This window comes from Neoarius graeffei, chromosome 25, assembly GCF_027579695.1.
Source record: "Neoarius graeffei isolate fNeoGra1 chromosome 25, fNeoGra1.pri, whole genome shotgun sequence".
NCBI classification, from domain to species: domain Eukaryota; kingdom Metazoa; phylum Chordata; class Actinopteri; order Siluriformes; family Ariidae; genus Neoarius; species Neoarius graeffei.
In genome coordinates, this window is record NC_083593.1 from 8,821,111 (window position 1) to 8,837,004 (window position 15,894).

General features: G+C 41.5%; 1 protein-coding gene across 3 annotated transcripts in view; it reads right to left on the bottom strand.

Annotated features, from left to right (window-relative positions):
- git2b (G protein-coupled receptor kinase interacting ArfGAP 2b) overlaps nucleotides 1–15,894 on the bottom strand; it is a 42,164-nt gene that overhangs the window by 17,280 nt on the left and 8,990 nt on the right. For all 3 annotated transcript variants that reach the window (XM_060908528.1, XM_060908527.1, XM_060908526.1), the window contains exons 7-13: nucleotides 13,216–13,310; nucleotides 12,778–12,823; nucleotides 12,498–12,549; nucleotides 9,442–9,514; nucleotides 8,863–8,960; nucleotides 1,064–1,172; nucleotides 747–889 (exon numbers count right to left, since the gene is read on the bottom strand). In XM_060908528.1, the coding sequence (XP_060764511.1) occupies nucleotides 747–889; nucleotides 1,064–1,172; nucleotides 8,863–8,960; nucleotides 9,442–9,514; nucleotides 12,498–12,549; nucleotides 12,778–12,823; nucleotides 13,216–13,310 (616 nt within the window). The remainder of the gene's footprint in view (nucleotides 1–746; nucleotides 890–1,063; nucleotides 1,173–8,862; nucleotides 8,961–9,441; nucleotides 9,515–12,497; nucleotides 12,550–12,777; nucleotides 12,824–13,215; nucleotides 13,311–15,894) is intronic.

Consider the following 15,894-nt stretch of genomic DNA (forward strand, 5'->3'; position numbering starts at 1 on the left):
TAACTAACACCACTGAATGGGATATCTTTGGCGCTTCGTGCACCACATCCGACAGAATGAGGTGTCAGAACACTCATGTAAACAATAAAAGCGAGAATAACAGAACAAAACGTACGCAGTCAAGCAACCGAAAACAATACTCACTCCCAAAGCTTTTTAGCAGCAGCTTGGATTTCAGAAATCGCTGCTCATTCTCAGCTCGAAAGCGAATCAAGCGGCGTGTTTCGTCTGGATAACAACTTAAAACACGTAAATAATGGAGAAAATACATTTATGACAATCTTTCGCCGCGGGAACCGCCATCTTTCTGAAATCCGCATGAAATCTCGCTGAAATCCGCATGGCATTGTGGGAAATCACTCAAACCCCTTCGTTCGGAGTCAGCTCCAGGAAAATCTCCGTTTGGAGGGGTACGGAAGCCCTCCCCCTTCCCCTACCCCTCCGCGTTAACTGGGATTGGGATACCCCTACCCCTTCACGTGAACGCGCAAAATGGAGGGGAAGGGCCAAGGGGTTGGTCCAAGGGGTGAAATGGGATTCGGCCTTAGAATCAAGAACAAGTTCCTATTAAAAGTGGCCGGTGAGTTTACACACACACGGTATGTGCAAGCATTTGAAGAGCACAAGCTCGGTGCAGGACGGCACATAGGCTAGTAACTCCACAGAACAAACAGCAGGATCGATTAAACCACATGACTATGCAAATCTGACTCCACTTTGTGCAAATATTGATAGGAAAAACAAACCTTGGTCCTCTCGTCTTTCCCAGAGCCTGGCTCGCGTTCTGCGTCTTCATCAGATGCCACGCTGTCGTAATCTGGCTGTTCGGGCTCTTGGTTCTCGTTCCCGAGGCGGCTGCCGATATCTTTCAGAATCAGCTCCACGTTATCTGAGACACGAAAAGGAAAGCGTATGAATAACCGAGTTCTCTTTATGCCACCTGTTATATCCTTAAAATGTAGAGCAAAACAGGCCAACAATGAAATAAACTGCTTACAGTAAACAGCATGACCTTTTGTTTTTTATAACTTTAACAGCAGTAAAATAAGACACTTCCTCTCACCCTTGACATCCGGGGAATTCCCTTGCTGGCGGCGTTTTGCGTCAGCTAAAATGTCTATCACAAGTGTAGCAAATTCGTGAGCGTTGAACCTCGCCAGCTTCTGCCGTCCCTGCGTTAGAAATATATACACATATGTGACGATACATACTGTATACTGTACCAGTACGTGCATATAAAGTGACCAGGAAATAGTTACACCATTAATAACACAGTGCGGTTGAATTCTCCATTCTGATTGGTCAGAAAACATTGATTCGTTTTCTTTAACAGCAGCTCAGACAGCAGTTTGCCGAATCACGTGCTTATAAATCAAGGTCTTCATTTTAATATGCTATGCTTTCTATAGTAACTTTCCGCAAGGAGATTTTTTTTAACGTTAACTTTATTTAATATTTATGAAAGTAGTCTGCAGTCTCCTTGTAACAGTCGGTAAGTTTTCCGTCATGGGCAAGCATGGAAGTGTATTGCTGCCACACCAGGGGGAAAAAAAAAGTCAGTATTACGTAATAATGTCAAAAGTTTGTTATAACAATATTGTTTCACGTTATAACGTGATAACTTTAAACTCATTTACATGATAATCAACTTCTGTTTCATAACTGCGGTAAAGTTGGAAATAAATTCACAGATTCAAACTTCCCGGATCAATAACTCTGAAGCGCAACGTTTTTAAAACGCAACAGACGCCTCTTTCCTACTGTACTAAGGTAGACGACAACCTACAACCTAATTTTAATCAAAACGAATCGCTCTCGGGGCGGCACGGTGGTGTAGTGGTTAGCGCTGTCGCCTCACAGCAAGAAGGTCCGGGTTCGAGCCCCGTGGCTGGCGAGGGCCTTTCTGTGCGGAGTTTGCATGTTCTCCCCGTGTCTGCGTGGGTTTCCTCCGGGTGCTCCGGTTTCCCCCACAGTCCAAAGACATGCAGGTTAGGTTAACTGGTGACTCTAAATTGACCGTAGGTGCGAATGTGAATGGTTGTCTGTGTCTATGTGTCAGCCCTGTGATGACCTGGCGACTTGTCCAGGGTGTACCCTGCCTTTCGCCCGTAGTCAGCTGGGATAGGCTCCAGCTTGCCTGCGACCCTGTAGAAGGATAAAGCGGCTAGGGATAATGAGATGAGATGAGACGAATCGCTCTCCGAGCTGGACTAATAACACTGATCTCTCTGGGCAACTGGCTGTGAGGGATCGTCTAAAAAGTGCAAGACTGTAAAGAGATGCTATGAAAATATTCAATAACTTCGCCCTTATTCACTGTAGTGTCACCAAAATCATTAACAGGAAACGGTTTGTGTGCGCACAGTGATTTTGGTGACACTAATGTATAAGGGCGAAGTTATTGAATATTTCCTTAGCATCTCTTTACAGTCGTGCACTTTTTAGACGATCCCTGCGCACTCATCTCACAGCCAGTTGCCGAGAGAGACCAATGTTATTAGTCCAGCTCGGAGAGCGACTCATTTTGATTAAAATTAGGTTGTAGCTCGCCGTCTACTTCGGTACAGTAGGAAAGAGGCGTCTATTGCGTTTTAACAACGTTGCGCTTCAGAGTTATTGATCCGGGAAGTTTGAATCTGTGAATTTATTTCCAACTTCAAGCATGAAGCAGAAGTTGACTGAATCATGTAAATGAACCAGATTACTCAGATTATTCTCCACACACCTCGTTCAAACCACAGATTCAACCAGGAGTATATCACGTTATAACATGATACTAAATTATCCTGTTACAACATAAAACGCTTCATGTACCAACATTGTTATAACCATAAGCTTTTCACGTTATGTAATATTGATTTTCTTTTTTTCCTGGTGTGACAGCAATATGCTTCCGTCGGCAAGTCTTCTGGACAGTGGATTTTGCGTTTCCGTGTTCATGCAAACTGATTTTTTTTTTAGTCTCAAGAAAGAGTCAAGAAATGAAAGAGCATCAATGATAACAGGGAATTTTCTGTTTCATTTTGCGGATGTTCCAAATTAAAAGTAACCAAAAATGGATTAAAAAAAAAAAAAGAAAAAAATGTTCTTTAATTCAGGGATCCCAGCAGTAATTGAAAAAAATAGAGGAATGTAAGAAACTATCAGCAGGGGTCAAGGGCGCTGCAAGCCCCCTGAAGCTGTAGAGATTTTAACATTTAAAGATGCTATAGAACACATTTTTTACATAGATTTAACATAGAAAAGCAACAGAATTTAACAATAATGTGTATCTATTTGATGCCATATTTTGTAATCAATGACATAAGTGGCAAAAAAAATTGTTATTTATAAAAATTAGATGAAAATGTAGCTTTGAAGAATATACTTCTTCTAACCCGGACACTGTTCCGCTATATCTTTTATGGACGATATCTTTTTTCCACGACATATTGAATGAAGTTCAACGCATTAGAAACAAAAGCACGAATGGAGTTGAAACATTTTCTAGCAAATGGGCGCAGCCATATTGTTTTCTCGTTCTATCGCGTACAGTCTCACGATATTTACATCAATTTAACTTCCGAGTGTTCCCGAATGTCAACGAGAACAAACGAAGCTGACAAAAATATCGCTAAACAAGCAAACCAAATCAGAACGTATTCTGCTGGTCATTTTACTTAAACATATTTTTAACGGATATACAAGAGATTTAAAAAAAAAAAAAAAAAACCACCACCACTTTGGCTAGAAAAATAGCGGAATTCCGCTAAATAGCGGACGTCTGGGATCCCTGTTTAATTGGTAATAATAACAAGCACAATGAACGAAACCATTTGAAATGATGTCACTGGAAAATAATCAGCTTCAGGTTGGGGATAGTAACTCAAATCTTTAAAAGTTTTATTTCTTACATAATATCCTTATACAGTGTAGATGACGTATTTAAAATAAATAAATAAAAATTTTAAAAACCCACTATACCCAGGAGCAATATACTATTTCAGGAAGACCTATTTACTTCTTACTTTTATTTAAGAAGGGAAAAAAATAAATAAATAAATAAAATACACACACTGTTGAGGAAGTAATCCTTTTTTTTTTTTTTAAACAAACGGTCCCATTTTCTTGTTCAGGAAGCAATCTATTAATAATAATAATAATAATAATAATAAGCAGAATAACAACTTCCTTAAATACTTAAATACTTCCTTAAATATATTTCAGAAAAACGCCCTATATTTTGGCCTCCCCCAGTCCCAGATAGCACGCTTACAGCTAGTGCAGAATGCTGCCGCTAGACTTTTAACTGGTACTAGGAACCATGATCACATCACCCCTGTCCTCTCCTCTCTGCACTGGCTCCCCATACATTTTAGAATCCAATTCAAAATACTTCTTTTAGTTTTTAAGTTTTTACATGGTCAGGCCCCTTCCTGGGGCGGCACGGTGGTGTAGTGGTTAGCGCTGTTGCCTCACAGCAAGAAGGTCCTGGGTTCGAGCCCCAGGGCCGGCGAGGGCCTTTCTGTGTGGAGTTTGCATGTTCTCCCCGTGTCCGCGTGGGTTCCCTCCGGGTGCTCCGGTTTCCCCCACAGTCCAAAGACGTGCAGGTTAGGTTAACTGGTGACTCTAAATTGACCGTAGGTGTGAATGTGAGTGTGAATGGTTGTCTGTGTCTATGTGTCAGCCCTGTGATGACCTGGCGACTTGTCCAGGGTGTACCCCGCCTTTCGCCCGTAGTCAGCTGGGATAGGCTCCAGCTTGCCTGCGACCCTGTAGAAGGATAAAGCGGCTAGAGATAATGAGATGAGATGAGGCCCCTTCCTACATTTCAGACATGCTGCGACACCACTCTGCACCCAGGTCTCTCAGATCCACTAACCAAGGCCTCCTCCATGTTCCCCGGTCTCCTTTTATACATAAAGGTGACCAGCCCCACGTCTTTGGAATGGTCTGCCTCCAGACATCAGACTCGCTCCCACTATCACTACTTTTAAATTTAGACTGAAAACACACTTTTACACCTTAGACTTTGCTTCTTAGCTTTCTTCTCTCCTTTAAGCCACTGCCCTTTAACACCTTTTATGTATCTAAATTGCTTTTTAACACTTTTTATGTATCTTAATTATTTTATGCTTCATTTTCTTTTACTATGTGTTGGTCAATGCGGTCAGTGTTTTGCCACTGTACACTGCGCCCAGTTGTCTTTGTCTATTGGAATGCTGCTAAAATGTTTTCCTACCATATGTTACGAATATGCTTTACTGCTTTTATTTTCTTTTATTGTTTTAGCCAGACACTGTACAGCACTTTGGTCAGTTTGCACCGTTTTTAAATGTGCTTTATAAATGAGTGATTCCACGCTTATGGGTACTGAAATGGGGACATGAACTTATTTTTAAAAATTCACCTAAAACCATTTCTTTTTTTACCATCAGGTCACAAAACATGTAATCTTTAATGAATGATATGTTAAAAGATAACTTTAATTTTCTGAGATGTAATAAAAACATATTTATATGCCAAAGTCAAGCCTATGAGTTCCAAAATGATGTCTGTTACATTACTTCTGTTACGATTGTCCATCTCGCGTCTGTTACTAATTAATCACAATCTAGCTCTATACCATGTTAATCTTATTGAAAGAATGTGTATGTTTATTCTACTACACATGTTTATTAATTATATTTGCTAAAACATCACCTTCCTATGTTTCAAAAAGTAATTCTACATTGTTAAAATTGAGAATCTATATGTCCACAACACTTCTGTTACGTTCTGACTTTGGCATATAAATATGTTTTTATTACATCTCAGAAAATTAAAGTTATCTTTTAACCAGGGCTTTGAACCGGTTCAAGGAACGAAAACGAAAACCGGGAACTTTTTCTATTTCACATGGAAGAGAAACGAAACCAGAAACTTTATTATTTTTTATGTTCCGGAACAGAAACACTTATTAAAAATAATGGTAACCGGTTAATACCGGTTTTTATTTCGTTCCTCAAAGTTTCCGTAGCCTACAAATAAAAAAGCCATTCTTCTCCTGCGCAAGTTTCTATGACCCGCTGGGGTTCACTTCCTGTGTGACGTTCGCTGACTGAATGGAGAGAGCGGGAGGGTGGACTACTATCACGTCTCCATGTGATAATAAGTGAATTACTGAGTGTCTGAGCAAAGAAGAGCCTGAACGATGCAATCTCCCTATTGGCTGTTTGTAAAAATGTATCAGTTGTTGCCCTTCCCACGGGAATCATCGCGGGCTCGAGAGACGAGACCTGACAAGTTAGTTCGTTGGTAGCAGAACAAAATGTCTGGACACAAATCGGGTTTTCAGAAAAGGAAAGAAAATAAACGGAGGGTCGAAAATACAAAAAAGGAGGCAGAAAATGCAAAACGAGTTTTAAGGTAGGACAAATGGTTACTTTTCTGAGGCAGCCCGCCGTGGCTGCCTGCAGGCTTATTTATTATAGCCCATTTAGTTAAAATAGTTGATATAAAATGTTTATAGTTATAGTTATGTGATGGTTGTCCTGATTTAGGGCCCGTTTACACGAGGACGCTGTCGGGTAAAAACGACTAAATATTTTATCAAGTGCCTTTCGTTTACACGAGGACGGCGTTTCCGAGGCTGAAAAACGGATAAAATTGAAAACGCCTTCCAAAGTGGATAAGTTTAAAAACGGCCCCCATTGCGTATCCGTCTAAACTACCCAATACGCGAAACTCTGCTCGGATCTGCTCACGTCGGGTACGCGTTTACGTCATACATGTGTCATATACTACATGCCAGCCCGGGAAGTAGGGAAGGAAGGAAGGAAGGAAGGAAGGAAGGAAGGAAGGAAGGAAGGAAGTAAGTGGGGGTGTCGTGGCTCAGATGGTTAAGGCACCATACCATAAAATCCAGGGACCCAGGTTCGGTTCCGACCCGAGGTCATTTCCCGATCCCTCCCCGTCTCTTTCTCCCACTCATTTCCTGTCTCTCTACACTGTCCTATCCAAAAAAAAAAAAGTAAGAGCATGTCTGATTACATCGATCCAACAGACCTTCAAGCTGCTCTGTGTTTTAATGCAGTAGATGTGTTTTCCTGCTCACTCGCCCAGCTGGAGCTCCTCAGTTTGGTGTCGCCAAGTTACACGCGTGTGCGTGCACGCGCACGCCGCCTATTCAAGCCGCTCGTGAAACCATAAACCCGAGACTGAAAACAAAACTAGCAGCCGAACGGGTTTATTTTGCTGATATGGACACTGCCTTTTCTCTTCTTCACCGAAACAAGAGTGAGTGTTACTTAATAAAGGCAGATTAAAAGAGTTTCGGTTTGCTCCTGCTCCTCCCTCGAGCACTACAGTACCTCAGCCGGACCGGTGTTCTGTAAAGTTATCCTAGCAAGTTCTCATACAGACCGTTTTATTATTCAAAACAAGTCATTACAAATTATTTGACTCGGCCAAAGACTCGACCAAAACGCACAAAACATAAAAATCGGCAAATGCGTGAAATTCTCACCGATTTTCTATCAGCCCAGCTGATCGGTGGGACAAAACTACTGTTGAATTTTCCTACCCTCCTGGATTTCGCGCACGCGTAGTAGGCTTGGTAGGATAACTTGACAGAACAGCGGCGCAGATGTGCAGATCAGACAAGACAGAAGACGTTGCGCATGCGTGCAGACATAGCGGAGACATTTATGCGTCACCGTATAGACGCAGATTTCCTCCTTGAAAACGGTCGTGTAGACGCGGAAAAAAGTGAGAACAAAAACGGACTTTTGCGTTTTTGTTTTATACCGTCCCCGTGTAAAGTGGGCCTTAGACTGTTTTTTTCTTTGGGGAGGGGGTTGCGCGATGTTGCACCAGGGTCCAGATTAGGGCAGAACTGGCCCTGGCTACATTTCAGGTGTAGTTTGTTTTATGTATGTATGTACTTGCATAGATGTGTACTTGGTCTTCCAATATGGCGACTACCGAAATCTCACAGCGCGGTGACGTCATGCGGTAGCCCTCTATAGGGCCTGACTAGCCTTTGGTAACACACTAAACGAATTATCTTTCATTTTTGGCACTTTTTCTGTTTGTGTAGATGGGAAGACATACTGAGAATCCAAAATCGCCAACATTTGAAATAATAATTGTTTTGAATTATTTCTTGTCTTATTTAATGAAGGTTGTAATAGAATTAGCCTACATTTGGCTTAAGCTGGATGAGACAGAGACATAATTTTATAGCCATTTGTTAAACAGCTGACAGGGAACGTAATTAACCGTTCCGGGAACGAAATTTTTTTGTTCTAACCGGTTCGGGAACGTCTATTTAATGGTGGAACCCAAAACGTTAAAATTCCGTTTCTGTTCGGAACGAACCAATAGGAAAAAAATTCTGGTTCAAAGCCCTGCTTTTAACATATCATTCATTAAAGATTACATGTTTTGTGACCTGATGGTAAAAAAAAGAAATGGTTTTAGGTGAATTTTTAAAAATAAAAGTTCATGTCCCCATTTCAGTACCCATAAGCGTGGAATCACTCAAATAAAATTTACTTTACTTTAAATGGACACAAAGAAAATAGTATTTCCACACGATTCTGATAAAACACTCCAGACTAAGAGCGATTCTTTTAATGTCTGACATTTCTGCACGAAACCACATAATCCTGATGGAATTAAATGGACCAGTTTGTAATTCCTAGAGCCCTCTGCTGTCTGCAAGACAAACTGCTATTGTCAAGAAAATATTACCTTTAAAAAGCACAACACTACAAACTACACTTTTCGTGTTGTCCTTTCTGAAAGTATTCCTGAAGCAGTTACGAAAACCAGATGTCTGAACACCATTTCTACATTTCAGACTCTACAGTACATCTGAAACCAGCGCTACTGGTTTACCTGGTTCCTGGTGGACGAGTACTCAGGGTTGACTGGGAGAAAGGGAACCACTGTGGTTTCAGTCACCAGAGTGCTATGGTTCTGAGTCGCGAGCCACACTGTAATCGTCAATACGGTAGAGAAATTATCGTCAAAAACATCAGAACATTTGACGGAAGTGGAAACCACACTGATAACAGAATTTCAAAACACTTTCTGCTTTCACATTTGGCTTTTTTTTTCCCCCCTCTCCACCCAAGCTCCCGACCAATCAGATTGCAAGGTGATGAACAAACCAGAAAAACTAACTAACATGGACGACAGAATGGTGGAGGAAAATCTGTCTGTATAGCGAGCAAATACAAGGAGATTTATGATATTTTACATTTAAAAAAAGTCGAATTCATTACTTCCAAATTTACAGCAAAGCCAAACCACATCCTTATCATCAAACCATCAATTTTTAACCAATATTTATTTGAACTTTGAAGAACCAAAAAAAAAAAAGTCATCTCGACCACAAGCTAGGCTTCTGACTTGCATGTTTTAAGAGCGTTCATGTTACGCTTACACTGTGCAGAGAGAATAATTTGCACCAACCTGCATCGGTTTCTCTTCTGTCGACCTCATCGTAAACGTCCATGGCCAGCTCTTCAAACTGATGATTGCTGAGCTGCAATTAAAACGTCACAATATGAGTTAAGAGATACAAGATTAAGCTTATTACGATGTTACAGCTAGTCCAAGTATAATTAACAATTATTCTACGAAAACGAGTCGGACATGAGCTGATAGCCGACGAGGCGCGAGATTTTTTATTCTATTTTTTTATAATGGCGTGCTCTGATTGGCTACTCTACGACTAAGCTATCAGCTCATATACCATGAGTAGAGAAAAACAAAATGGCGGAGCGCTTTGCTGAACCAACCGAGGACGAAATAAAAACTACTCGAAAACAAAACCTCAAAAAGCAACAAAACATGGAATGAAAGTATTTGATGGTAAGAACGTGTCTTTATTTTTCGGGAATCATCATCATCGCACTTTTCACAAATTGCTCGTGCCATTTCGCCGCTTTGTTTACATTCTTCATCTTTAAGCATTAAAATTTGTTGAATTTTTTTAGACTAGTTCAAAAGCTCAAAGAAGTTTGAAAATTACAGAACTGAAATATCCAGGGAAGAATTAAATAAGTGTCTAAAGCTATTCTATACCTCGGCACGACAGCAAGATGGCACTTTCTACCAAAAAAAAAAGAAAGTCAATTCGTGCAGCCATCGATAGGTTTTTAAGAAGTCCACCTAAGCAGAAATAATTTTGTCAGACGTTTTACATAAAGTGTTTATTTATCGGATTTGCAAAAAATAAAAATGCTCCGTTTCTCAAAATCCAGTAAATGCGGATAGAATAAAACAGTTATTCCACTCAATCTCGTCGTACATGGCTTATAGCCAACACTGCGTTACGCACCTCATCGGCTATCAGCTTGTGTACAACTTGATTTATTGGAATAACCATTAAAAGGAGTGTACAGGAGAAAACAGTCGAAAAAGAAATTCAGAAATCTGCTAACTGGGGGGGGGGGGGGGGAGGCGAGAATGTTCTGGACTCCAGCAAACAGTAAATTTATGCCAATTTATGCTGACAACCCAGTCCTCGCAGACGGTGTCGCAGATAGCGTCTGCGTAACCCCCCCACCTTCGCAGATGCTCTGCGCGCACCTCCCAAAAATTGTGACCACTGCAGACAGCCTCGCAGACAGCGTCACAGACAAGAGGGCTCTGATTGGTCCACTCTACATCCGCTGTACACGCACTTCCGCTTCCCTACTTTCCCGGTTTGGTTTGTTTTCACGACCGCCATTTTTAAAAACACGAGCGAAGATGGAGCAGCATGAAGAGCGGTTGATCGAGGAAGTACGTACATCTATACGACTCCAGTTCTAGTCATTATAAAAATAAAAATAAAAAAGTTCTAGTCATTATAAGTAACCGGAGGATAACCATTCCACTAACCACACCCACCAACTACTCCTAGCGACTTCACGCCCCCTTGCGTTGTGGCGGTGAATAACATCGCGCACGCCTATTACTCCCCACTCAACGATAAATTACAACTGTCTGCGAAAAGCTATCTGCGAAAGCCTTGTCGCAAGAGCATGCAGAGGCCTTAAAGGAACAGTCCACCGTACTTCCATAATGAAATATGTTCTTCTCTGAATTGAGACGAGCTGCTCCGTACCTCTCCGAGCTTTGCGCGACCTCCCAGTCAGTCAGACGCGCTGTTACTCCTGTTAGCAATGTAGCTAGGCTCAGCATGGCCAATGGTATTTTTTGGGGCTGTAGTTAGATGCGACCAAACTCTTCCACGTTTTTCCTGTTTACATAGGTTTATATGACCAGTGACATGAAACAAGTTCAGTTACACAAATTGAAACGTAGCGATTGTCTATGCTATGGAAAGTCCGCACTATAATGACAGGCGTACTAACACCTTCTGCACGCTTCGACAGCGCATTGATACCTTCACTCCTCTTCGGTCACGGCCAGGCGGGCAAATGCCCTGGTCCGTCCGCCCTGTCTAAAAAAAAAAAAAAAAAAAATGGTACAACTCGAGCCCCATGGTAAAATTGGGACTTTGTCATTTTTCAGCATGAGGCCCATGGTAAAACCACACTTCCAGGAGGGGCTGCCGTCTGCCTCCCAAGCCGGCCGAGAGCGCTCCTCGTCGGGCACGGCCAGGCAGGCGAATGCCCTGGTCCGTCCGCCCTGTCTAAAAAAAAAAAAAGGGTACAACTCCTGAGTGAAGGTATCAATGCGCTGTCGAAGCGTGCAGAAGGTGTTAGTACGCCTGTCATTATAGTGCGGACTTTCCATAGCATAGAAAATCACCACGTTTCAATTTGTGTAACTGAACTTGTTTCATATCACTGGTCATATAAACCTATGTAAACAGGAAAAACGCAGAAGAGTTTGGTCGCATCTAACTACAGCCCCAAAAAATACCACTGGCCATACTGAGCCTAGCTACATTGCTAACAGGAGTGACAGCGCGTCTGACTGCGTCTGACTGACTGGGAGGTCGCGCAAAGCTCGGAGAGGTACGGAGCAGCTCGTCTCAATTCAGAGAAGAACATATTTCATTATGGAAGTACGGTGGACTGTTCCTTTAAGATACCACTTCTGTCAATAAGTCTGCAGTGTTATCCTAATACTTTCGCAGCAAAATAACAGCTACTGGCAACCACAATAACACCTCATATCCTCTCATCCTCAAATGGATCAAATCAGCTGTATCAAAATCAAAGTCCCTTCCCACGCCATGTGGCGTATAGGGCGGCGCTAATCTCCGTTTCCGTACCCCTCAGCCTCTTGCCTATTACATAGCTAGGGTTACAGTGGGGGGGCGGGTCCTCTGGTAACCGCGAAAGTTTGACTCCCCACTTGCATCTGTATTGCAGCGTGCCTTGCCAGACGGTAGTAGGTACCATTTTTACGATGGTCTTTTGGTATGGCCCGACGGCGAGCAGAACTCGCGATCTCCCGATCTAGAGGCGGACACGCTAACCACTAGGCCAACTCGCGGTAAATCAGCTGTATGGGAGGATTTTTAACCTTAAATACAGTAGCTAAAACATTACGTTTTTGTTACTTACTGACTGGAGTTTCTTTTTTGCAGCTTTAGCCAGTTCAGTCAAATCCAGAGTGCTGTACCAAGAGACAGGAAAAACACACTTTTACATACACTATACTCCTGAAAAGTCTTTAACGACACGTCCAAACGTCTTCCCAGTAACAAAATATCATCGTGTTTTATACTTACACATTCCTTATCCATTTAAAGTGAGCACACAGAAAAATCAAAAGTTACACTAGATGATTTTGGTTTGACATTACAATTATTTTATTTATGATATAAAACAGTTTAAATCTTACCTGTCTGCTATCTGAGGAATGATAAAATGCTGTCCATTTTTGTGATCTGAAACCAAAAAAAAAAAAAAAAAAAGTGCATAAGCTACAATTTCAGTTTCCCAGAGGCTGTATAATGCTCACATATCCATCACCAAATTACAAAGAAGTCTACATTTCCTGTTCTCCCATATCTCCACCCACACACAGCCTGATATTTTTTTTCAGACGAAGCAAAATGATGTTATGAATAAACCCGAGGTCACGTCACGTCTCCAGAGGAAATAAGACGTCTGGTTGAAATTGATCAGCGCCCGCGTTAGAATGAAAGATCGAGATCATTTGGATTTTGCGCTGCCTGGAGGAGGAGGAGGAGGAGGAGGAGGCGGCTTGCTTTTCCTGGCTAGTAAAAACGAGTGAGAATATGATTAGGCGCAAGCCAGGCATTAAAATATCCGTTACCTGGTTTTCTTCCACACAGATAGAAGGCTAATCTGTCCGTCAGTTCGTACTGGATCTCCACCAACCTGTCAGCCAGCTCCTGATGTCCTGCTTGTCTAAGAAAGACACCAAAAGCAGAATTTACATTTTTCATTTTTAAAACTCGACTTAGGATTAAAATAAATAAAAATACTGCATGGATTGAAAAACAAAAGGATTTTAAATGGTTATGAAATGGCAAAATATCTCAGACTGCCACGAAACTTTAAGCAGCATGTCGTTCATTTGACTCAAACCCTGGTGTGTTTCATTTCAGTGCAGATCGCTCAAATAACAAAACACAGAAACCCAACTCAAGCATCTCAAGCAATCAATATTTCTTTTTTGTCTTGAGGCCAGATATTACAAAATCATATTTCCACAACATTGAGCTCAGTTTAGCTCAATCTGAAATACAGGATCACTTCGATTCCTGCAGCTGAGTCGATTCAGAATCGAATTGCTTTCTCGCTGCGATTGAATTGCGAAAGCGATACGACCTTGAGTAACCCGAACACAGGAAGTAAGCAAAACTTGCTGCATTTCATTTTTTTCTTCTTAAATACTAAACTTCCTATAAGCAAACTGTGCCAAAGGACAGAGCTGAAGCCAGTGGCGGCTGGTAGTCTTTCAAACAGGGGAGGCTGGTCGGTTACGATATTTCCAGATTTTAAAAGAAAAAAACATCAATTTTGCCCATACTCTTGCCTCTGATCTGGCTGATTGTTGGCAGCGTCACAAACTGTGAAATAACAGGTTCTTTTGGCCCATTAGCCTACTGTCCAATATACATGATGGTGGTGTTGGGGGGGAGGGGTATATTTTAACATTTTATATTTTAAAATTGTGGCATGTTGTTTAAAAATTGATCATTATTGAAAGCAGCTCTTTGTCAGGAACCTCAGCAGTAACAGCAGAGTGTTCTGGAATAGGCGCAAGCACTGACCTTGGGGAGCCAAACATAGAGCTGGGTGCCACACATTTCATTCAGTGACACTTTCCCTATATTTTACTTATTTTGACTGAGAAATGTTTTACTGACAATTTTGATAACCCTTCACTTTTAATCCAGATCTGTAGTGTGAAATGTTCTCGGCTGTGTTTTTGTTTAAAAATGTTTTCCAAATTGTAGCGGTGTTTAATTCATATCCAGAGAAATATATATTCCAATATAATATACTCAGCATAAACATTTTAAATAGATTCTATATTTTTGGTCCATCCATGACACATTACTAAAGTAGCCTATTTACTGTTGTTGATGTGGGTCACTTGCTGTTAGCCAATTCACTTTCTCGTACCAGGAGAGCTGAAAGGAACGAGTATTATTCCCTACCTTTTTCACCAAGTCAGTTTGAGGCGTTGGTCTACCCTGCTCTTTAATTTAAATTTTTTCCTCGAAAGGAAGACTGGCAAATGGCTTTGCCAAAATTAAATCAGCAATGCTTGGCATCCGTGCGCAGCTTTCTTGCTAGCTGACTAGCCCCCTCAAGTTCAAGTTCAGTCACTCAAATAAACGAAATTTCTGGAACTAAGATAGCAAACTTGACAACACTATATTTACACTTTATTTACAATGAAAATCTATACAAACTAAAAAAGCTGGTAGAAACCGTATGTAATGAATGAAATCAAAATGTAAGCTGATCTCTTACAATACACCACAGCACTTGCGAATCCGCATGGGACTGAACTGAAATTCACCGCTGCCTGTCTATATTTGAAACGAGCTGTCAATCAAAGAAAATATCCGGCCGCTTTCACCAATCATCAGTCTCCTCGCGGAAACTGTCATGTCCCTCCCATGTGAGGCTGGGAGTCCGTAGGCGGGCATTTTCGCAGTATTTGTCCAATAATCATCTTGCATTTTGATATTGAAAAGCGCAGAGCTCCCAAATGCCATTGAAGTTCACTGAGGCTGGGAGTCCGTGAGACTCCGTGGGCGGGCATTTTCGCAGTATTTGTCCAATAATCGTCTTGCATTTTGAGATTGACAAGCACATAGCTCCCAATCCACTGAGGCTGGGCTGCATCGCGCTGTCACGAGGGGGGAAAAACTCACGCACACATTAGGCGAACTGGGGAAAGTTATAACGGAATGATTTCGCACTGTAGTAGGTTGAGCACATATATTTCTATGATTCTGGATCTGAAATAGCAATGTTATAAGGTCGGCTATAACATAAGCCTAGCGCAATTCATCCTACACGATGTTCGTCATTTTTAGAGGACGCTGAGCCTCCCTCGTTGTCTTAGAGCAATCGCCCGTGGCTGAAGCGCAGCAGAAATACGATGTGTTCTGGATATCCAGATCATTCCAGTTTGCCGAAATTTGGTTCGCTTTTTTTTTCCTGTACCTCTGCGTACGCCGTTTCCGTACCGACTCCTCTTACACGGTTTTCATTCGCTTATTTATGTGCACTGAAAGGCTGAACAGAAACAAATAGCGAACAATACAAATGAATCAATTTCATATGATTCCTTTGAATCATCTCTACACCAGTAGCATCTTTACTTATAACACACCAGGGGGGAGGGAAGAAGAAAAAAAGAAGAAAAAAAAAAAAAGGTGTGGGGGGGTGTTGGACTTCAAGGCTAACATTTTCCGTAAACGCAGACTGTTAAAATTTAAATGGACAACGAACGATGTCTCTTCTATGT